The sequence below is a fragment of the Arachis hypogaea genome, chromosome 2 (assembly GCF_003086295.3).
Source record: "Arachis hypogaea cultivar Tifrunner chromosome 2, arahy.Tifrunner.gnm2.J5K5, whole genome shotgun sequence".
NCBI lineage: Eukaryota > Viridiplantae > Streptophyta > Magnoliopsida > Fabales > Fabaceae > Arachis > Arachis hypogaea.
Window position 1 is genome coordinate 90037907 of NC_092037.1, and position 24610 is coordinate 90062516.

The window sequence follows — 24610 nt, forward strand, 5'->3', positions numbered from 1 at the left end:
GAGTGGAAGCTGCATTTGGGAGGAGGGGAGAGTGCGTTGGAAAGGGAGAGGGGGCTACGTTGGAAAAGGGGAGTGCATTAGAGAGGGAGAGAGGGGAGTGCGGGGGGAGAGGGATTAGGGTTTGGGTTGGGGAGTTGCCAAGTCACCATAATACGGTAGTCACGTCAGTATCGTGCTCGTCGGAGATATGCTCTGGCGAGTTTGGGACACGTTTGTCAAATTTTAAAATCTTTTAGGGATCATTTTGTCAATAACAAAAGTCAGATACTATTTTGTCAGCGTCAGAATCTTTCAAGTACCGATTTGGTATTTACCTCTATATTTTAATATATATTTTATACTAATAACTGAATTTGATAGCTAATTTTAATATACATGTAACATAATCGTGTGTATATATATACTCAGTTGCTATAATTTTATTACCAAAATATCATATTTTAATTTTATTTCGATTTTTAGATTAATTATTTAAATTTGTGAAACGATGAGTTAGTTAATACTTAGTTATCAATAAATTTATCCTATAAATCATTTATTTTATTATCAAACTTTAACCACTCTAAAAAATCAACAAATCACACACTAAGCATAATAATTAAATTTATATAAAATAATTAATTGATATTTTCTATTCAATCTTATAAAATTTAAAAAATTATTATTTTTTTATTTCACCAAAACTAAGAACCTTAAAGAAAAAGAAAAGAAAACTTGAATTATTCTTTGTTTATAAATATCCAAACTTTAATTTTTGATATACCGTAAATAGTTCGAACTTTATAATAACAATAATCAATTTTAGCTCGAACGGTTTGTAAATTATGATAATTATATTTGATTGCTTGATTGTTTGCTGTTGCAAAATAAAAAAGACAAAAATATAAAAAAAAAATATACATATACAAAGACACTAAAAAAATACATAAATATATGTAATCGATTTAGTTGTTAAAACACTTAAAAAAGACATAAATACATTTGTTATTAAAATTAATTTTGTCTCTAATTAAAAAGTTGTTACTAATTATTCATATTCGGGCTCATTATCTAACCTAGTCCAAAATAAATAAAATCTAATTTATAGATAATAGCTAAGGTGACACCATATCCGATCATACAGAGATCAGTTGTGACCAGTGACGGTTCCAAGTATTGCGGTGCAGAGACAAGTATTTCACTACAATTTGAAATTTTTTTGAGTAGTATATAATAATAATATTTATTTATTTTTATTAAATTATTAAATTTGATTCTAAAATATTTTTTTACTCAACTTTTGGTATTTAATCATTAATTTGAAAATTTTAGATTAGATATTCGTTAAAATGATCAATTCTCATATTTAAACGAAATTAGTGTTCTTTTTTAAAAATTAACTCAAAAGAATATTATTTATCTTCTTTTTAAATTAGCTTTAATTTTTATGTAACAACTATATTAATTGAAAGAACTTTTTTAACTATGAATATCAATAAGAGTTAGATTCTAATTGTGTTGGAAAGTGAATTTTTAAATAATTATTTAGTAATATATATGGAAAGAGAGAAATTTTGATGGTAGTGTTAAAGAGAAAAATTACTTAATTTTTTAAAAATATAAAACCTAAAAGAATAGAATTTTAAATTATATATTATTATTTAAATTGCTATTTTAGTGTTTTAATTTGTATATTAGATATTTTGAAGGCTAATCATATTTTACAATAACAAAATATCATCATAACAAAATTATGCTATATGTACATAAAAAATAATTATCTGTATAAAATATATATTAAAATATAAAACACACATTAAAAATAAGTTAAACAATACATGTATTTATACACAAATATACAGTGATTAATAGATAATTTAATATTTAATTTTTTATATATACATATTATTTTTATTTATAAAAATTATTATCATGTTATATAAATTTTGCCCCCACTACTAAAATTTTCTAGATCCATCACTGGTCGTGACGACGTAAGTTTAATCCTACTTATCTAAATAAGTAACCAACTCATATTATCACTTTCATCCATTTAGAAGGGAGATCCCAACAATCTTCCTACCAAAAGGGAGTAGCTAATCCACCATCAAAGGTGAGACTGCTCAAAAAATGATTATTGACTTTATATCTACACTTATAAATACCCTGACATCCTCAGGTATTCTTCGAATTCCAATCTACTAAAAATCTGCCTAAAACCCTTGCTAACTTAAGCATCAAAGTTCCTTGCAAGTACTATCCTCACTTCTTCACGAGAAACTCGGACGACGACACCTCAACTCTAGAAGACGTCGGAAGCTACCCTAAAATGAGTCTGGACCTCACGTTCAGACCTAAATTCATCTGTTTCAGGTTGTTTCTAAAGAACACAATACTTCCATGCTAACTTTTGAACTCAATAAAACACCAGAAGAGAATGATATCTTTTGACTCATGTTTGTTTGATAGTTTGACTTGTTTCCTGAAAAATCGGGACTGAATTGAACTCAGTGACTAATTGTGACCTTGTATTTAGATGTTGAATTTGATGAAGTAGCAATGAATTTGTTGGAAATTGAACTCAAATTGACTTGAGTTATCGCAGTTAGTTTTTTGTAACTTGAAATGGTTTGAAGGCATGTAGGGGTGTGGTAGGCAAAATTGTGATTTCTGATAATGGTATTCATGTTCGTTCTCTCCCTGGTAATGGCGCCAAAAACTTGGTGCACGATACCATGGTCCAAACATAACTTCACAACTTCGCACAACTAACCAGCAAGTGCACTGAGTCGTCCAAGTAATAAACCTTACGTGAGTAAGGGTCGATCCCACGGAGATTGTTGGTATGAAGCAAGCTATGGTCATCTTGTAAATCTCAGTTAGGCAGATAATAAATGATTATGGAGTTTTCGAATAATAATAATAATAAATAAACAGAAAATAAAGATAGAAATACTTATGTAAATCATTGGTGGAAATTTCAGATAGGCGTATGAAGATGCTGTGCTCTTTTTGCATCTCTGCTTTTCTACTGCCTTCATCCAATCTTTCTTACTCCTTTCCATGGCAAGCTGTATGTAGGGCATCACTGTTGTCAATGGATACATCCCATCCTCTCAGTAAAAAAGGTCCAAATGCTCTGTCACGGCACGGCTAATCATCTGTCGGTTCTCGATCATGTCGGAATAGAATCCATTGATTCTTTTGCGTTTGTCATCATGCCCAACAATCGCGAGTTTGAAGCTCGTCACAGTCATTCAATCCCTGAATCCTACTCAGAATACCACAGACAAGATTTAGACTTTCCAGATTCTCATGAATGCCGCCATTAATTCTAGCTTATACCACGAAGATTCTGATTAAGAAATCCAAGAGATATGCGCTCGGTCTAAGGTAGAACGGAGGTGGTTGTCAGTCACGCGTTCATAGGTGAGAATGATGATGAGTGTCACGGATAATCACATTCGTTATGGTGAAGTGCAACGAATATCTTAGAACAGGAATAAACTGAATTGAATGGAAAATAGTAGTAATTGCATTAAAACTTGAGGTACAGCAGAGCTCCACACCCTTAATCTATAGTATGTAGAAACTCTACCGTTAAAAATACATAAGTGATGATCCAGGCATGGCCAAATGGCCAGCCCCCATAAACGTGATCAATAGTCTCCTAAGATGAATAATAGAATAGAACTGAGACCAAAGATGTCTAATACAATAGTAAAATGTCCTATTTATACTAGACTAGCTACTAGGGTTTACAGAAGTAAGTAATTGATGCAAAAATCCACTTCCGGGGTCCACTTGGTGTGTGCTTGGGCTGAGCTTGAGCTTTACACGTGCAGAGGCTTCTTTTGGAGTTGAACGCCAAGTTGTAACATGTTTTTGGCATTCAACTCTGGTTCGTGACGTGTTTCTGGCGTTTGACTCTAGAATGCAGCATGGAACTGGCGTTGAGCACCAGTTTACGTCATCTAATCTCGAATAAAATATGGACTATTATATATTGTTGGAAAGCTCTGGATGTCTACTTTTCAACGCCGTTGAGATCGCGCCATTTGGAATTCTGTAGTTCCAGAAAATCTATTTCGAGTGCAGAAAGGTTAGAATCCAACAGCATCATCAGTCCTTTGTCAGCCTTCTATCAAAGTTATGCTCAGATCCCTCAATTTTAGCCAGAAAATACCTGAAATCACAGAAAAATACACAAACTCATAGTAAAGTCCAGAAATGTGAATTTTACATAAAAACTAATGAAAACATCCCTAAAAGTAGCTAGATCCTACTAAAAACTACCTAAAAACAATGCCAAAAAGCGTATAAATTATCCGCTCATCAGGGTGTTATCGGTTCGGTTTGGTTCAATTTTAAAAACCAACCGAACCGATCTGTTCAATTTTTGCAAAGTACCAACCAATCGGTTTGTTATCTGTGCAACAACTGAATCGAACCAAACCAAAAACGGTTTGGTTCGGTAGATTTTTTTCGGTTTTTAAATCCTAACTAATAGAAAATTAATCTCAGTAAAATGATATTCAAAACAATCAATAAACTGAAATAACATTACGTTACATTCAAATTCAACACAATTTTAACTAATTTCAACAACTAAACATAAAACAAACACATTTGTTAAGTCTAAAATTTTCATTTCAATGCATTACTAAACCACTTTTTTGGTTCGGTTCGATTTTTGTCGAACTAACCAAAAACTGAACCGAACCGATCAGTTTAATTCGAAAAAAACCGATTTTTCGATTTTCTATTCGGTTGTTGTAAATTTCGACTCGATTTTGCGATAAATTTCGGTTCAATTCGGTAACTTACACCTCTAAAGACATGATTCCTTTAAATCCAAGGCTTCTATATTTTTTATTTTCTTCTATATATCTAGTTATGGTATAAAGAATATAAATATAAATTCCCAAATAGTGAAATTACTTAAAGAATTGCGGTCTATTATCACGACTACTATATTGTTGAGATAACATGAATTAATTAAAAGACATATATAAATTTTGGGTGCGATATAGAATACATCATAATGCATAAAATTAAAGGAGAAAATTTCAACTTAGTTTAATTTAAACTAATGATTTAATTTATTTTACTCAAAATTATTATAGTCGCATTATATATTACACTTTTACCATTAATTATATTACTAGGTATTTTAAAATTAACCTTTGAAAATTGGTAATTTTTAAAATAAAATAAAAATTAATGTATTTATATGAATTTAAATTTGATAAATATTATTATTATTAATATTATTATAATAATAATAATAATAATAATAATAATAATAATAATTTTTTTTTCTGGTGTTTCTTATTATTATTATTTGCATTTTTTTATTCTGTTGTAGTGTTTTATTGTTTTTATTATTATTATTGTTATTATTTTTGTTATAATTTTTTGATACTACCATTAGCACCTGATAAAGACCCCTTAAGTATTACTCATTCACTATTACTCCTTCAGTGTTTAAATCACAGAACCCACCGCCACTACTATAATCCTTATTCTTCTCAGCACTACTAAACTCTTCATAGTTCAACCCCTCCAAAGCTTGCCATCGGCCATGGTCTTTTCTCCATGTCGTGCTCGGAGCTGTGGCGTTGCCGGACCCATCGTTGTCCCCAAGCCGGTATCCATTGTCGTCGTTGGCTGGAAAAAGACGTTTCTGTCCCCGCGCGAGCCCTTGTCTTCGAGCCCCTTCTCTCTCTGTCCGAGGCCCCGTAGTTCTTCTCTCACCGTCAATACCATTCCTCCTGCTGCCGGTAAACACCACTAGTTCATCATGTGTGGTTGATAATTTGCTTAGAGAAAGTGAGGCCATTAATGAACTTATAGTTGACATGCATGATTCTCTTGGTCTTGTTAGCCAGTTAATTTGTTAAAAGAGTTTTGAGTTGGAATTTATGGTATTTTTTAATGCATTTTTAAGTGAGTTAATGCTGAATAGGATTTGTTAGCTGCTTTAATGTTGTTGCCATTCATTGTTTTAAAATTTCTTAATCCTGAATTTTGTTGCTGATTGTGGTTGCTTCTTAATGAGACTAATGAGAAAGTTGTACTAAGCAAATCTAATCTTTTAGCTTCAGCTATCTATTATTTCCTTCTTCAATTTATTACTCCTTCAGTTGTCATTGCTGCATATACACTTCATAGTTGTTGTTAGCTGTATATTCTTTATATTGGTGCTACTAATTTAATTTAATTTGAGTTTGTTCCCTAACACGAGTTATTGTTCCCATATTGTTAATTGTTATTCTTAAATTTTGATTTCGTATGTAAACAATCAAAAATTGAGAACTACATAAAGCCAATGCAATTTGAGTAGTCAATATTATTGCTGCAATGTGGCTTTATCTTTTCTTATTGTTACTTAGTTTATTTGTATTATTTTTTTTGCTGGTTCTCTTGATTTTCTAACACTGCAATTCTAAAAATGTAGCATGTTTAAAGGAGAAATAAGTGTTGAAGAAGAGACTCTCATTATTCGTGCTTTATTCCTCTGCCACACACACTCAATTCAAGTGAAAAGAGAAAAAAAATATGTTATATATACCTTTTTAAAAAAATAATTTTGAAACAAATATGCTTCCTCCCAAAATTTGAAACAAACATTCTTCTTCTTGCCAAACTCTACACTCCATTAGTTGTTAAATATCCGTACGCCTTATATTAAAAATGACCATGTTCTTGCACGCATTTTTACACTATTTAACTAATTACAAAGTATATTCATAATCATTTTTTATGTTTATGGCTACCTATCCTTTTTTCTGTCCATATTTCAAAGAACTCCTTTGTATTATTTGGGTTAGACCGATTTACATTTCTACACCTGGACTATTTGAGCTTTGTTCTACAATGAATAAAGAGGTGCACCCTTTAATTCACTTCACTTATACATGCATAAATTACAGTAAACATCACTCACTTGTAAAATATTTAGTTTAACTAATAATCTCTCTTTTGCATTTAGTAATTCTACTTAACATAAATTACAGCTCCACATAAGCTATCAAAAATGTCTTTGGATTATGATTGTTGAGCATTATCTCGGTCACCTTTTGCGTAAAATCAATTCTATATCCAATGTGAGAGTATTTGTAATACTAAAATACTCTGTCCGGTCAAAATAATTGGTTACTAAAAAATTAAATATGTTATATAATCTAATATTTTTTTTGTCTTGAGGTTGAACAAGTCTACTTGCACTATTATGTTGAAGACTGCTGCGATTTTTTTGTCTTGAACCTATTATTGATTCAAAGATTTCATGTTTCAATTTATTTTGGTTTGGATTTACTGGTGTGCTGATAAATATCAATTTTTGTATATATAGTTTGCACTTATATATTAAATTTTGCTGTTGTGCTGATATTTTTTGGCAGTGAAGATTTTTTACTTTATGTATGGATGCATTTCTATTTGAGAAAAAAAAATATTCAAATGCTTGTTTCAATGTTATGATCCGAATGCAGTATATTAAGATGCTTAATCTATATGCCTCTTTCACCCGCCCCATAGCGAACCACCGCCTGCTCCACAGACTTGCACGAATGATATTCAAAATTCGGAGCTGAATGATGAAGACTTAGACCTAGAGATAAATGAGGTAAATTCTTTTAAGCAATGCGTTGACAACCAGTTTACTGCATCGGAGGCTTAAAAGCGCAAGGGATGCAAGACCGCTAAATTTTAGGATGTTAAAACAATCGGTATACAAGAGTTTATTTAATAAAATTTTTCAGGCTCTATGATTTCATTACATTTTGGCCACAATGGTTACTCACACAGACTAACTATGATTTACAGAATTTGATGGCACAATCAAACAAGCTCATTTGAGTGTGAAGGAAGCTATGAATCCACCTAACGGTAGAAAGATCATACTCATGTTCAACGGGAATCTACAACCAATTGAAGCTGAAGTTGGTATACTGAGTGACGTCTTGGATTGCTAAGATCTGACTACACCAAATTCTCAGTCTGCGAGAAAGGTTCACTCTAAGGACAAGATCTATAATGAATGTGTAAAGGTAAAAATTAATATTTTTGTAGAATTTGAGAATCTTAATTTGACATCTACTGACAATTTAAGTTTACTGTTGCAAGAAATGTTCCATTTTGATGAAGATAGTGGAGAAATTATCAAGCGTACAATTTTAAAAATGCTAGGGAGGTTTTGGAAGGATACGAGAAACATGTTGTACTATGATCATTACGACTCACAACTGACTATTGAACAAAATATTAAAGGTCGCCCATCGAAAATTACTGTGGACCATTGGAGATGGTACCTTGATTATCACAACAATGAAGACATAAAGGTAATATATTTTTATTTCATAATAGAAAAATTCTATTTATGTTACATTGAGTTAGTCAAAAATGGTGTCTAGTAACCTTTACTTTTGATGGCATAATAGGAGAAGTGTAGAAAAAATATTGTGAATCGATCGAAGCAGCTATACATTCACATTAGCATATCAAAAAGCTTGGCAAGAGTTGGAAAAGAAGAGGTAATTTACGTTTGACTCACTTTTTGAAACTTTTCTTCATCTACATATTCACTTTTTAAACTATATTATTACAGACGGAACGATAACGGAGGTGAGTTGGTAGATGAGAGTTGTGGACCTTAACGTACAAACGACCTAATGGTTCCTATATCCATGATGCAGCCCGGGCTATTGGTGTGAGTAATGTGTTGAGAATCGCTAAGTTCTTTCTTGGAGATTTTATTTTTTAAAATGGTATTTGAAAGTCTATGCGATTAGCTACTAGCTAATAAATGCTTATGTTTGCTTATCTATGTGTGTAGGAAAGAATTGCAGAGATTGAGCAACATGATGAATCTTTTAGACTGTTGTCTCAAAATGATTCGCTTGCTCAAGCTCTCGAAAAGGAGCACTCGGATAGAGTGTGTGGCATGGGTATTAGACCGACTTCTAGTCAAGTCTTCGATATGAATTTCCATTAGCCGAGCAATGGAGCTCAAAGAAAGGAGACCCAAAGAGTGCTGCTTGAACTACAAGTAGAGCTGGCGGCCGAGAAATTAAAAGGGAAGACAGTGGAGGGTGAAGTAGTAGTCGAGAAGACAAAAAAGCAGGCAATGGGGGGTAAGGTAGCAGTCGAGAAGACAAAAAGACAGGCAGTGGAGGATGAGGTACAGTCGAGAAGATAAAGATGAAGGCGATGGAGAGTACTTTGAGATGTCTAATTCAAGGGCAAGGTGGGGAGTTGCCACCGGATGTCGCTGCATGGATGAATTCGATGGAGGGACAAAGTGGAAAAAAGATTTTATGATTGGAATTTTTTTTTAAAATATAGACTTTTTATTATTGACTATGCAACCCTTATTAAGGAATACACTTAACTAATATTTGGATAAATATATGAATTTGCTTTATAGTTTTGCTAATATCGTTTACCCATCAATTTATTTTTTCAGATACAAAATAATTAATATTTGTAATATTAAGAAAAATTCCAAAACTAACAAAAAAAACAAAAATTAATACCTAGTACATTCTAATTAAAAAAAGCATTGATTGTCAGTGCAAAATACAATATTTTTGCTGTCATTTAGCCGGAGAAATAGCTGCAGTTTCAAAATGGCCGATAAAAATTTTAAAAATACTGAAATTAGATAGCGGCAGTTTTTAACTACCGCTATATACATTTTTCAACAGTCCTTAAATAACAGTGATTCTAAATCATCGGAAAAGTGCCTTCGAATTCAATATTCTTTAAATAACGACAATTTAAACCGCTGCTAAATTAATTGATGCTAATTCTTGGTTTTGTAGCAGTTGTGCCAGCGGTTCATTAGAATTACCGTAAAAGCAAATCTCCACCCCCCTAAACCAGTAAACTGCAATGTTTCTGAAACTGTCGGTATGTTGTTTTACAGCGGTTTAAAACTATCCCAAATCCAACAAAAAACCACCGCAAATTACCGGTTCTCATGTAGTGCAAAGCCTCGCAATGCGGTTTGGGGTCTCTCTTTGGCCTGAGGAGAAGTTGAATGCAACTCCATGTTGGATGATCGAAGGCAAACGACACAACATGAATTCGGATGTAGGCTGGACGATCGGAGACAAACAGCGCAATTGCAGAGAGGCTTGGAGGTGATGGGAGGCAACCCATCACCACTACCACCACTACCATTTTCGCTCTCCATCATGTTGATGACTTAAGATTCTGCTCTCTAAACAAGTATAATTTTACTCCAAAAGAAAAGGGTTTTTATACATAAGATTGGGATTATGGTTTATCAATTAGAGGTTGATTTGATCTAATTTCAAATACTTATAATGCCAATCATAAATGTGTACATTGAGTTGTCACTTAATGGACTATGTCAGCTCTCCTTTGACATTAGTTAAGGAATAGAGAAAGAACTAACATAATTAACTAAAAATATTTTGAAAACAAATTTAATTAAAAAAATCTTAAATACCAATTTAAAGAATGAAGGATTCTTTAGAGATGATTTTAATGTTTTACTCGATCAATATACTTACCACTTATATCAATTTTTCCACCTTAGTAACAAATATATATTATATTTTAAATGCACATTGATAATAATAATAATGATTGATGAATTAAAAGTAATACTAGAAAATTAATAGTATAGCAACTAATTTCATCCAATATTATAACAAGTATTAAACAAATTTGTTATGAAACTTACTAAAAATAAATTTTTATTGAGTTTGAATTTTAAATATTTTTTAATTAAATTTCAGATGTTTTTATTTTTAATAATTGTGCAATATTGATTCCTAAAACCTTCTCGTTAATTAATTAATGGAGAAACATGTGAACTAAAATTAAATGACAAAAGAAATCCAACAATTTAGTTCAAATTCAACGTACATATATTCATAACGTCCAATCAATAAACTAAATAATGTTGCATGCATGACATGTATATATGTTGTGCCATTTGCATATATATAGATGGAAACATATAATAATTTTTATTTTTATACATATAATTATTGGATGAAGCAGCCTTTTTGAAGAAGAACTAATAAAAATTTCAGAGATGTTCAAATAATAATAATAATAATAATAATAATAATAATAATAATGATGATATTGATTATTAATAATATTTCTAATTAATGACGTCTATCTCCCAAATATTCTGTTCTTTGCTTCTTCTCCTTCATTTCCTTAACCTTCTTCTTGAGCTTGGACCAACCTTTCTTGCATGCACTAGCAAACTTCACACTACCTTTAACAATGGCTTTCTTAGCTTTCTTTGCACCGGCCTTGGTCTTCTTTGCAGCCACCTTCATCTTCTCCTTATATTCTTCATCCATCTTGTCTTATAAATCCTCAAGTTAATTGAATGAATTATTCAATTAACTATGGGAAAAAAAAAAAGAGATTATTTTGGATGTGCACAAAGGTGACCAATTTCTTAGGGCCTCCTTTAGCAGCATCAAGTGCAAATTCTTCATTCTCTATTTATAATGTGATTATGATTATGCATTTGACAATAATGTTAGATACCAATCTGTAATGGTGACGACTAATGACCCTTCGTTGACTAAGCTTTCATATATTATATATATGATAAATTTAGAATGTTGTTATAGCCTTGAAATCCGCTATGGTCATGCATAGCCACAAATTATTATTAATAAGTTAAATTACTGAACACAAAATTACCTATGCAAATTAAAACAAACAACAAAAACGCCCATAATCTAGAGAAGGCAAATAATTGCGTAGCAATAGAATTGCTCATTGTTGACTTGTTGTTCTTTGTATACACAATAATAGTAAGATTTATGGTTTTGTAATATGTATGCAAAACATGTCTCAAACAAACATTTTTCTAACGGTTTCACTACGATACCAACAGTATATCTGCCAACTTCTGCCAACTCTTATTTATAATTGTGTTTCATGGAAGTGTGTTCGTGGATGTGTCTAATAAAAATGTCTTTTTTATAATTGTGTTTAATAAAAGTATATTTATAGATATATTTTTTGAATATGTCTCTTTATATGTGTATTTAAAATATATTAATTACTAGACACATTTACAAACATACTTCCATGAAACACAAATATAAATAAAAATTGACAGAAGTTGACAGATAATATGTTGATACCCTATACTTTTTCTTTTTCTAAAAAGAAAAAAATAAATGATACGTTCTCTCTTGAGCTTATTGTCCTTGCTTTGAGCATTTGGGATGAGATTGTAAGATATTTTATTAAAATAATAATGTGGTCTATAAAATTAACAAAATTAATTTTATTTATAGTGAATTAAATATGATATAATTGTTTAATAAAAAAAATAAAATTAGTGAGAGTTTTTAATAAATAACAAAAAAAGTTGCATTTTAAAAAGAAATAACGTAACAACAGAGAAAATATATTTTCTAAACTCAACCGTTATTTTGTGTCATTAATGAGAAAATGAAAATAAAAAAAAGGAGAGGAGAAAAATACTCACATAAAAAATTCACTCACTATAAGAAATTTATCTATAAGGCAATACTTTTTCTTGGGTTATGCTTAAAAATGTAGTCTATTATGTTAATAGGATATACTTCTTCTTTTATCCTCTTTTAAAAATAGATTAAGTAACATGATCCTAGCATCACTTAAAAAGTGACTCTTTTAATATTATAAATATTATTTATAAAGCATAATTCTTTTATAATATTATCAATGGGTTCACTATTTTGCTCAAACACAGAGCAAAAGCATAATATATATCCATAATCTAAAGATTCCGATCAAAATTAGACTTGTGATATCAAAGAATAACTATAAGTTAAGAATAACATCTTAGAGTAAACTATTAATTGAGCCTTTATTTATTTTTTAGAATGATAATGCGACTCTTTAAAATAAAAACAATTTATTTCTGTTTTTGTCATTTATTTCCGTGATACAATACGGTTCATGTGGATATTTTTCTATAAATTCTGACGAAAAATGCTGATATATCAAATTCATAAATAGATCGGATTTCTAAATTTAAATTAGTTAGAATTTTATTTGTCTCTATTCTTTAAACAATATCTTTTTAAAAAATTTTTATTTATTATATTAATATTCTTTTTTCAATAAATTATTATATATATGGTATAATAATTAATAAATACAAACTAATTAATAAATTATTTAAATTTAAAAATATCATTTATTATAAAACTAAATAAATAATTCTCAAATATAATTTTTAAATATATATAAATAATAAATATTAAAATTCGGTTAATACATTAATAATAATAACTCTATGATATATTATTAGTATTATGATCTAGATAATTTTCGCAATAAAATAAAAATTAATGAACACATTATTTGGTATATAGTAAAATTTGTTTTGAGTAATAACAAATTTATTTTTTTTATCTCTTTAAATTAAATTGATAATTCTATTTGATATCTTTAAAATAAAATACATTATGAGTAGGCTACTAATACTAAATGAAATAAAACATAATAAATATATATATTTATTACGGAGACTATTTATAAACTCAACAAACTCAAAGCATCAATAATATTATTAATCTATTGATAATATTTTGAGTAAAATATATGTAAATTTAATTGAATTTTAGTATACATAAAATTTTAATTAATCTACATTATTCTTATATTGATAAATCTTTATCAATCTGTAACTTTATGAGAATATGTATTATTAATAGATTAATAATATTATTAATATTTTGAGTTTCTTGAGTTTATAAATGATGTTCATAATATATATATATATATATATATATATATATATATTATGTTTTATTTTATTTAATATTAGTAGCTTACTCATAGTCTATTTTAGTGCAAAGATATCAAATAGAATTATTAATTTAGTTTAAAGAAAGAAAAAATTAAATTTGTTATTATTCAAAAATTTTTTACTATATATCAAATAATGTGTTCATTAATTTTTATTTTATTGTGAAAATTATCTAGGTCATAATACTAATAGTATATCATAAGATGATTATTATTAATGTATTAACCTTATTTTAATATTTATTATTTATATATTTAAAAATTATTTATCTAGTTTTATCATAAAGGATATTTTAAATTTAAATCATTTATTAATTAGTTTGTGCTTATTATACCATATATTCAATAATTTATTGAAAAATAATATTAATATAATGAATAAAAAAATAATTTGAAAAAAATATTATTTAAAAAATAAAGACAAATTAAATAAACTCCTAATTAATTTGAATTTAGAGATAATTAAGTTTCTATCAATTTCTGAACCTAACACGTCAGCTTTTCCATTTAGAGTTGACGAAAAAATACCCACACCCACGTTATGTCACATGAATCGAAGTTGATCGTTTTTATCTTGATAGTTGCATTGTCATTCTGAAAAATAGACAGAGATCAAATTGATAGTTCACTCTAACATATTAAAATTTACTAACATAAATTCAAATATATTTTTTATTTATATTCTTACAATGTGATAATCATAAAATTTTCTATTAATGTTAAAAATAATTTTTAAATTAATTCTAGAAACAAAAACAAGCAGGAATAACTTATTTGAAATCTATTGTTGGCAAAAATGATGTTAGATTTCACATTTTTTATTTAATTGAGATAAATTATATAGAAATGAGAATTTTAAAGTCATCCAAATTAGGACGTAATAGTTTATCTAGAAAATACAAGTTAACTTTAAAATTTTTATATATTGATTAATAAATACATTGAAAAACTTAAACGTTTTCACTTATATTCTTTTAACCAACGTATTTAGAATACTCATAAAATTAATGCAAATTCACATTATCACTCGAAAAGATCATCATTATTCAAATTACAAGTTTACAACTTACAAATAAAGTGAGTCTGCAATTTGAGTTTGTGTTTCGATTTTTGGCTCTCTCAAGTTAGTTTTGATATTTATGTCAGTTTTTTACTTGAAATCTATAAAATCCAAACCATGTTATTTATACCTCATTTGTATGCGTGGTTATTATTGGTTAGGATAGGATAGTTTCACGAGCAATGCTAGGGGGCCAGCAATTTTTGTAATTGTTAGCCATCAACTAGCCATCAATGATGATTTGATGGTGTGAGATTGGTATGAGATTTCATCCAATGGCTCACCTTCCTCTGCTGGTTACATGCTGGCCAAAATTCAATAAAACTGCTGGCCCCCTAGACTTTTCCTAGTTTCATAGTTTCGATCTGAAAACAGAATATTTGTTATTTAGATTAAATTTAAATTTTTTTAATATAAACTAATTTTTATCAATTAAAAAGTAATACACACATAAAAAAATTTGTTAAAATATTATAAGAAAGTTATACAGTAAATTATTGAATAAAAAATGGTCAAATTCGTCTTTAAAAAATCATCTATTTTATAAAATAGTCTCTAAAATTTTTTTAATTAAATTTATCTTTTAAATATTTTAAGTTAATCACATTAATTTTTTTTTATTTTCGTTGTTGACGACATCAAAATTTATCGATATAGCACGCAATGACGAACCCAAAAAATTTTAGGAGCGAGGGCAAAAATATATATATTAAAATAAATTTGTTTGAACATTATAATTATATAAAGATATAAAAATTAAAAAAACTTAGTGAACATTTTCATTTTTAAAATACTATTTATTATATATAATTTATATAAAATATTTTTTTATTTCAAAAATTTAAACTTAAAATATTTTAATTAAATTATAGGTAATTTGTTATCCTAACTAATTTTTTTATACACATTTAATATTAAAAGACTGAATTAATTGACACATTAGCGCCTAATAATACACTAATATTTATAATTTAAAACTAGAATTATATATAAACTAAAAAAATTAAATCTATATATGAAATGTACGTTTATATAAAATAATATAAATTTAATTTACATTTTTATAATTTTTTTTAAATAATTAAATTTGTTATATATTTTTTAATTTAATTTTAATATAATATTAGATAAAAAAATTTATGTATTTATTTAATTATGTTTTATAATTAAAATATTTTTTATCATTATTTTTAAAAATAAAAATATATTTTAAATTAACAAATTAATCCATTCATTTTAAAATTTTATATGTAACATAAGTAAATATAATAGAATAAAAGATAAAAAATAAGTAATAAAAATGAATAAATTGAGAATAAAATAGAGAGATAAGTACTTTTTCGTCCCCAACGTTTGGGTCAAAATCAATTTTGTTTTTGACCTTTTTTCTTATTAAAATCATCCTCAACGTTACAAAACGTTATAAAATCATCCTTTTGTCCATAAACAATATTTTTTTGGACAATTTTACCCTTTTACAAAAATAAAAAATATTAAAACTAATATTAAAAAACAAAAGAAACCCTCTCCATCTTGGCGTATCTCTCACTCTCTTTCTTTCTTTCTCTTCTCTCCCTTTTTGCCACCCCACCACTGCTGCCCCCACCTCCTTCTCCATCTTTTTCTCCCTTTCCATCACCACCTCTCTTTCTCTCTCTTCACTACTATCACCACCACCTCCACCATCATACCACCCACTACCCTTAACTCTAACACCAATCCTGCTAACTCTTCATCCATTAAAATTAATATCTGAATGGTTAAACAATATCACCCAATCGGTTGAACAAAATCAACACCCCCAAATCAACATCAATTGAATGCTCAATGCAATACCCGAACAGAAAAATAAAACTCCCATAAAATCAGCACCAAAAATAATTTTAAAAACGCAACCTAAATAAAAATGAATAAATCTATAATTTAAAATAGAATTATAAAGGGGTTTGTTTCCGATTTCGCATTAAGTCAAACACATGCAAAACAACCCCGAAATATATTAGCAAACTACAATCTATGCCATCAAAGTTTACCGACTCATCAACCTGTATGTGAACAAAATATGGACAAGCTCCATATCTTTATTGACTATCATTTTTATTTTGACTTTTTTCTTTCATGCATTTCCAAGGCGGAATTATAACACATGAAAATAACCTATTTAGAATAGGAAGAACTATTGATTTCACGTAGGGCTTTGGCTCCTCTTTCTAACGATTTCGGGTCGAAGCCGGACTTGTTAAGTTCATTGGGGGGAGGCTGCTCCGTCTTAGAATCGGAAGCAGGGTCGGACAGCGAAGGCGAATTAGAAGGTGAAGAAGAGAAGCGAAAAGAAGAATCGGCATGGGCGGCGCGATCGGAAAGCGAGGACATAAAAGCCACTGCGGCTGCCACCGCAGCACAAGTGGTTAACCTAGCAGCTGCCATGGCTTCAGAATGGATCTTGAGGATCTTGGATCTTGGTGACGGTGGAACTGTTGGTGGCGCGAGAGTGGTTGGGCCATCGTGAGAATAAGGCGGGGGTGGAGTTGTTGATGGCGTGGGAGTGGTTGGGCCATCTTGAGAATAAGGCGGTTGCAGAAATAAGGAAAGAGAGAGAGAGAGAGGTGAGACATGATGGGGTTACTGGTGGCCTGGTAGGGTTAGTGGTGAGGGTGGTGTGAAGAGGGTAATATTTTTTCTTTGTTTTTATTTTTATAAAAGGGCAAAATTGTTCAAAAAATATTGTTTATGAACAAAAGAATGATTTTATAACGTTTTGTAACGTTGAGGATGATTTTAATAAGGAAAAAAGTCGGGGACAAAATTGATTTTGACCCAGACGTTGGGGACGAAAAAAGTACTTACATATATAAGGTCATGAAAAGAATAAAATATTAGATTAATACTTAAATTATAATTGTTCGAATTAAAATTTGTGACTGAAAATATCAAAAAGAGAAACAATGAAATTGGAAGATACATAGAGTTATAGATAGCTATATAAAAAAAAACATGAAGAATTTAAAATATACCTTTTGATGAAAAGAAGATGATCACTAGATAAAGAATAGAAAAAAAGGTTGAAAATATAAAAATAAGAAGAGAACTTAAGAGAATAAAAAAGTGACGGCACAATAATTAAATTTGATTAAGTTAAATAATAGTCAACAATAATAAAAAAAATAAATTTAAGACTTTAACTAATTGAATTTAGTTTAATTATTTGTAGTAAAATCATTTAAAATTTAAAATAAAAGTACATTATATATAATTATTTAAAAAAAATTAAAAACACAATGGGGCAAATGTCCTTCATTATTATTAGTGGTCCGTACTTGATAACACCATAAGTGATATCACACTTCCACAATACACTCTAGTGCTAACATGATGGGTTTAAAATTATATCAAATTAATTCCAAAGCAAAAAAATTTTGAAGCATTAAAATTTTTTAATTTGGAATTAATTTGATCTAATTTCATAAATTTATTATGTTATAAGCTTATTAAAACTATTATATGTATGTTATAATATCACTTAATATATCATATCATCAATAACAGAAATGACAAAAGGGTTAATGTGACAAATTTTAATTTTTTAAAAGATAAATTTTATTAAAAAAAATTTCAAGAACTAATTAGAAAACAGTAACTTTTCAAAATAAAATTTAATTATTTACTCATACTTCTATTAAATTATTTATAATTAAACGTATAGTCTCTCCATATTCAATTAAGAGGTTGCGAGTTCGAATCTCTTATCTTTGGTAAAAAAAACGTATATGTTACACTAACTATGTATAAAAAACTTTTTTTAAAAAAAAAATATGTATCAAAATCAACATCAAACTATAAATAAATTTCATTATAAAATTATTTAATATTTATTATTTATTATATAAAAGTAGTAATCAGACGATTTAATTGATCTTTCTAAGTTTAATTTAAGGGGAGTTCTATGGTGCCTATTAATTATTGCCTAACTTTTGTCTATTTTATTTTTTATAATAAATTTTAAATTTTTAAAAATAATTTATTTTTATATTTTTTAAATTAAATATTAATATTTAACCATTTTTAATAAATAAGTACCACTTTTTAGAAACCATAGCATTCACCTTAATTTAATTTAAGCTCTTATGAAATCTCTTTCCTTATTTACCCAAACCACGAAGTCTAAAATCTTAAACCGTCAACCAGAACCTATAAATAAGAGGACCTTCACTCAAATTTTCCTTTGAATTATCATACAAACACTTTCTTTTTCTCTGAATCTCTCTGACTCTGATTACGCATTACTATCCCAGTTCTACTCTCTACTCAGCTTTGTTTCTCAGAACGCTACCTTCTTTGGAATTCTCTATTTGGGTCATTTTCTCCTTTTTTGCGATGAATGCACTGCGTGAAGCGTTGTTCTCTCCGATTGGATTGGCCTCGCCGAAGCTCCACGCCATTCCCTGGTCGAAAGTTAGGGTTTTTATTTTAGGGTTCCTCTTAATTTCATTATCACCGTCGATACAGTAGTTTGGCGTGTTGGAGAGCAAGATTAAATAATTTGGGGGGTTTTGTTTGATTTGGTCATATGAAATTTCTTTTTTCCATTGGTGTTCATAATTTGTATTTTACTTAAGTGGTGTTACATTGGGTTTATGGAGACTTGGGGGAGTAACGGAATTTCGGTTTTGAAGAGGCCATGGATTCTGCAGCTTCTTCTTCTTGGGTTGTTGTTTGAGTTTTGGAAGAGATAAATAAGCAATGAAGGATCTTATTCATGGGAGTACTGTGTGCCTGATGTTATTTGGAATGTGCTTTCTTTTTTTCATAGTATTATGGCTGTTATAACCACAACAAGGAGGAGTGAACGTTTCCGGCGAACAACACCACCGACATGTAAGTATTGGCTAGCTGGGAGATGCAACCGAAATCCTTGTAGATTTTCGCATAGCTCACCAACATTGCCATCGAATGCATACTATAATGGCAATACCACATATAAGCATTCAAAGCAACCAACAAATTGCGCATCGAAGACCCTCGAGAAGCCAGCAAATCGTGCACCAATGGCTGTTGTGTCTGTTGAGAAGCCAACCAAGTGTGAACCAATGGCTATGTCTGATGAGAAGATTACAGTGTGTGGACTAGAGGCTGTGTCCGTTGAGGAGCCAACCAAGTGTGTACAAAAGGCTGTATTAATTGAAAAGACTGCAGATGTGGAAGATGTGGACACCGTTATTGCTGAGGCTCCTGTGGAGAAATCACGAAGTATTTGTAAATATTGGATGACTGACACTTGTGTGCATGGTGACCTGTGCCAGAATTTGCATTCATGGTTTTATGGTGATGGGTTTTCTACACTTGCAAGGCTTCATGAACACAAGAAGGTATAGATGTCTGATTCGACCTTTTATTATTTGATATAAACACATGAAAGTATATTCTATTTAGTTCTTTTGCCAAACTAATTGTTTAGTGAATTGCCTTGGTTTTGAATTTGGATGGTACAAAAATATTGTAGCTGAAAGAAGTTTGAGCTTTAAGAAAATTATTTTCTAAAATGTTTACTCTAAATTATATTGCTTAATAAGTGCCATTAAGTTGGATCCTTCTATGTTATCAAAAATTGTTGACAGGCTGTAACCGGGATTGCATTGCCGGCTGGTTCGGACAAACTTTATTCTGGCAGCACTGATGGCACAGTTCGGGCGTGGGACTGCAACACTGGCCGCTGTCTTGGTGTGATAAACCTTAATTCTGAAGTAACCTCGTTGGTATCTGAGGGCTCATGGATATTTGCCGGTGTGAAGAATGCTGTGAAGGTAAGTTCATATTTCACTCCTCTTTTTTTTTTTAAATGTAACAATGATATCTCGTGTATTAGGAATTTTAACTGTGAGCTGATAATTTGTTTGTGGTTGTTGTTAAGGCATGGAATATTCAAACCGGTGCAGATTTTACTCTTGATGGACCTATGGGGCAAGTCCTGTCCTTGAATGTTGGCAATGATATCCTCCTTGCTGGAGCAGAGGTAAATTGCCTTGCAGTGATTTATGGTTGTTGTAATTTCAACCTTTGTTTATAGTTAGCCATTTGCTACTTTTGTTGCTTGATTAGAGTTGTCACATTTCAGCTAGTTCTGTTGTCTTCGTTTTTGAATAATCTGTTTATTTAAATTGCAGGATGGTGTTATTTATGCTTGGAGAGTCAGCTCTGATCCCAAAGCTGAGTCTCCTTTCGAACTGGTTGCAACACTGAGTGGTCATACTAAACCGGTGGTTTGTCTTGCTATTGGATGCTACAAGATGCTTTATTCTGGGTCCATGGACCATAGCATTAAGGTAGTGTTTCTGTCAACTAGCAGTGTGTTGGTTTATTTATTTCAATGTGAGTTATCTTTCATGTAGAGCTTTTACACCATCCTCACAATATTTTTTTTGGTAAATGGTTTCATTTGTAATTGTTATTCTGTTCTCTATAGGTTTGGGACCTTGATACATTACAGTGCACAATGACACTTAATGGACATTCTGACGTAGTCACATCACTTATTTGTTGGGACCATTACTTGTTATCGAGTTCTTCTGATTGCACGGTCAATGTTTGGGTGTGCACTGAGGAGGGAATTCTGAAGGTGGCATACACTCACACTGAAAAAAATGTAAGTTTAACCCACCAATATTTGTACTGGCTGATATTTTAATTTTGGTTATGAAGGAGGTTATTGGTTTGTACAATTCATATTTTTATTTTATTTTATTTATTTATTTTTTATTATAGGCTGTTCTTGGACTGTATGGGATGACTGATGCAGAGGCGAAACCAATATTGTTCTGCTCGTGCAAAGGCAATTCAGTTCGTATGTATGAATTGCCGACGTGAGTGACCATCAAGCTTGCATCTAGTTGTCTTGCAATGTCTCTGTATTATATTATTCTTGTTTTTTCTTGCTGTTGTAGCTACTTACTTACTATGCCTGTTTCTACAGGTTTTTAGAGAGAGGTCGATTGTTTACAAGACAAGAAATTCGATCCTTTGAGATAGGCCCTAACGGACTCTTCTTTACTGGAGATGGGACTGGTTTGTTGAATGTGTGGAAATGGTTGGAAGAGCCTAAGGTGCCATGCTCCTGAGCTAAAAGAAAAGTTCTTTGGAGAAGGAGATTACAACTGCATTGCATCATGTAAAAAATGTTTGTCATGAATAATGGCTTAAGCTATGTTTGACTGGTGTAACCCGTTCTCCTCCGTGGAACTTTCTGTGTAATATAACATTCTATGTATTATACAATTTTCAATAAGATCATGAATTTTAAGAAATGGACATGTTATTTTAAATATTTCTTTTAAGTTATTAAATAAAAAATTATTCTTATATATCTCGATCTATCGTTCCCATAAAACTTAGCAAATATATAGTCAAAAATATGCTTATATAATAATAAAGGTACAATAAGTCTACATGTACAATATTGAACCCTGCACATTATTGCAAAGCTACCACATTGACATGAGAAAGATGGCATGGCTTGTCTAATTAACAAGACTACAAATTAAAAAAAAAAAACAAAGTTCAATATGTACTACTTTTTTGAATTGGATGTATGAACTTCTATTGCTAATTAAATATGTACTCAAAAAATGATCAAATCACACATGAAGGTTCATTCAGACCTTGTAGGCTTGTACCATCCTTTCTTGAGACAACCCCAAAAATGTCCATCCATATTCTATTACATGTCTTATACTCTTGGATCCGTTTGCCTCTTATTCACCCATCTCTAAATAATAATTAATCACCAATAGAAGAAGATACAATAAAAAACAAAGGTAAAAGCTCTAGTATGTATATAGAAATGTGATGAATTAGGTGATGATAGACAACTTAAGTAGTCAAGTAATTAATCAAGGGTAGTCTTGGATGATGAAATAAAACAAAAAAAGATGAATGATGATTATTATAGTTGGTTTTTCTCTTTATGTTCATCAGCTATTGTGTATTGATTGTCTTTTATAATTAGATTAGTATATATTGACAACTGTTGTAACAGAATATCATGATATAATAATATCCTTATGTGTGTTAATTATTAACTTGTTGCTATTAGTGTAATTTAAAATTTGTTATTAGTTGTATTTTTCTATTTCTGGCTATGCCAGGTTCAAGTTCAACTACTGTTCAAAAAATGTTTCTTTTTTTTTCAAGTGAAAATCAAAATAAAATTACACAGAAATAGATAATTGGATTGAATCTTTTTCTTCAAGTAAGTAGAACTCCTATATAACTTCTCAGCCACTAGAATAAAACATATATGCTAATGGTTTATCATCATTTACCCACTGCTTGTAGAAGTATAAGCAACTGAAGAAAATAGTAAGAGACTCCTCCAACTGTAGCATACTGCAACTTCTCTGTTCCTTCGATCCCAGGGAAGTCGTCGTCCTTTGATCGGCTGAAGCCGCCGGCTAACCATCCCAGATTTTTGTAACCTCCATTATATAACTTTGAAGCTGCTGCCATTGACCTGAATCACTCACCAAAACCAACAATCATTTAGCTTCACTGCCATGATCAACTTGTTAGTTCTGCTTGTTGAGTTTTTTTTCTTTTTAGTGATTATTCACGTGAAAATGTATTCATATAAAGATGATAATTAAAAATTGTTAGATGATTTAATATATTGAGCTAAACTATGTGATAATAGGCATCGACAAATATTTTGTAAAAGCCCACAATAACATATAACACATAATTTAGGTCATTTTTTAAGAATTAACTAATTATAATCCAATATATTAAAAAAAATTCACAAAAAGTATTAATCATGAAATTAAATTAACATTAGCAAGCTCATCCAGCTAGATACACTAACCTTAATCCCTCTCCACAAGCCACAAGAACCTTGGTACCCTTATCCGGAATAGCCACTTCAACTTGACCAAGAAACTCAGGGTTCAATGTAGTTAGATATTGACCAGTCCATAGTCCAATATAACCAAAATGCACCCATTTCTTAAGTAATGTTACAGGGCTATTATCTGTGTCTTCAACAAAGATTGGCATGTGCACAGACCCAACAACACGTGCCTTCTCTGTCTCCCATGTTGGCCTAACATCAAGGAGAAGAAACCCTTCAGAATTCATGGCAATTGAAGCATCTTTGGGAAATATAGTTTTCACGGTGCCAGATTCTATGAGCTTCCTAGCACTCATAGGAGTGGTGGTCGAAGATGTTGTTGCATTGTTGAAGACATGGAACCTTGGTGTTCTTGGTTGTTGTTTCTTGTGATTCTTCACCATGGATGTTTTGAACATGTGGTTCAATTGATGAGTTGCCATGTTCTTCCTATGTCTATCTCTCTGTTTGTTGAATCTTGAATGTGTTTGTTATATTGAAGGTTGAAGGATTTGATTTAGACATGTTTTGGATGATAACATTATTAGTAAAATATATAGAGGACCATTACCATTGGCTTTCTGAGGTTTCTTTTTTGTCTCTTTGCATCTTGCATTTCTATCTTTCTTATCATTTATATTGGATAAGAGTTGCAGATATTTTTTTTTATCTACAAAAGGCCATAAGAAAATAGTACTTCTTAATGTTGTATATGTGTATGGATTTAATTTTGATAAAAACCTTGTTTTTGCCTTTTTGGACCACAATTTAGGAGATAGACCTAACAATATTTTGATAAAAGTTTTTAAGCTCGCAACTAGAGTGGTATATGGATAGAGCTGGATTGGACTTAATTAGATTTTGATTCTATTGACTATAAT

General features: G+C 30.1%; 2 protein-coding genes and 1 long non-coding RNA gene across 3 annotated transcripts; 2 read left to right on the forward strand and 1 right to left on the reverse strand.

Moving 5' to 3' along the window:
* Positions 1-5533: 5533 nt before the first annotated feature.
* LOC112750295 (uncharacterized) lies at positions 5534-9418 on the forward strand. Its single transcript, XR_011869588.1, has 6 exons — positions 5534-7712; positions 7810-8033; positions 8110-8324; positions 8424-8516; positions 8591-8692; positions 8819-9418. It is a non-coding gene; the product is annotated as an uncharacterized lncRNA (long non-coding RNA).
* A 9540-nt stretch (positions 9419-18958) lies between these two features.
* Positions 18959-22152, forward strand: LOC112750302 (zinc finger CCCH domain-containing protein 48). The gene is made up of 7 exons (XM_025798948.3): positions 18959-20220; positions 20470-20655; positions 20763-20864; positions 21016-21174; positions 21315-21494; positions 21614-21711; positions 21822-22152. Exons 1-7 carry the CDS (start codon positions 19669-19671, stop codon positions 21964-21966), a joined length of 1422 nt encoding a protein of 473 aa, XP_025654733.1. The 5' UTR covers positions 18959-19668; the 3' UTR covers positions 21967-22152.
* Positions 22153-22246: 94 nt separating this feature from the next.
* LOC112750309 (rhodanese-like domain-containing protein 10) lies at positions 22247-24323 on the reverse strand. Its single transcript, XM_025798961.3, has 3 exons — positions 23706-24323; positions 23170-23357; positions 22247-22613 (listed from the first exon to the last, which is right to left on the reverse strand). Exons 1-3 carry the CDS (start codon positions 24170-24172, stop codon positions 22600-22602), a joined length of 669 nt encoding a protein of 222 aa, XP_025654746.2. The 5' UTR covers positions 24173-24323; the 3' UTR covers positions 22247-22599.
* Between the last annotated feature and the right edge of the window lie 287 nt (positions 24324-24610).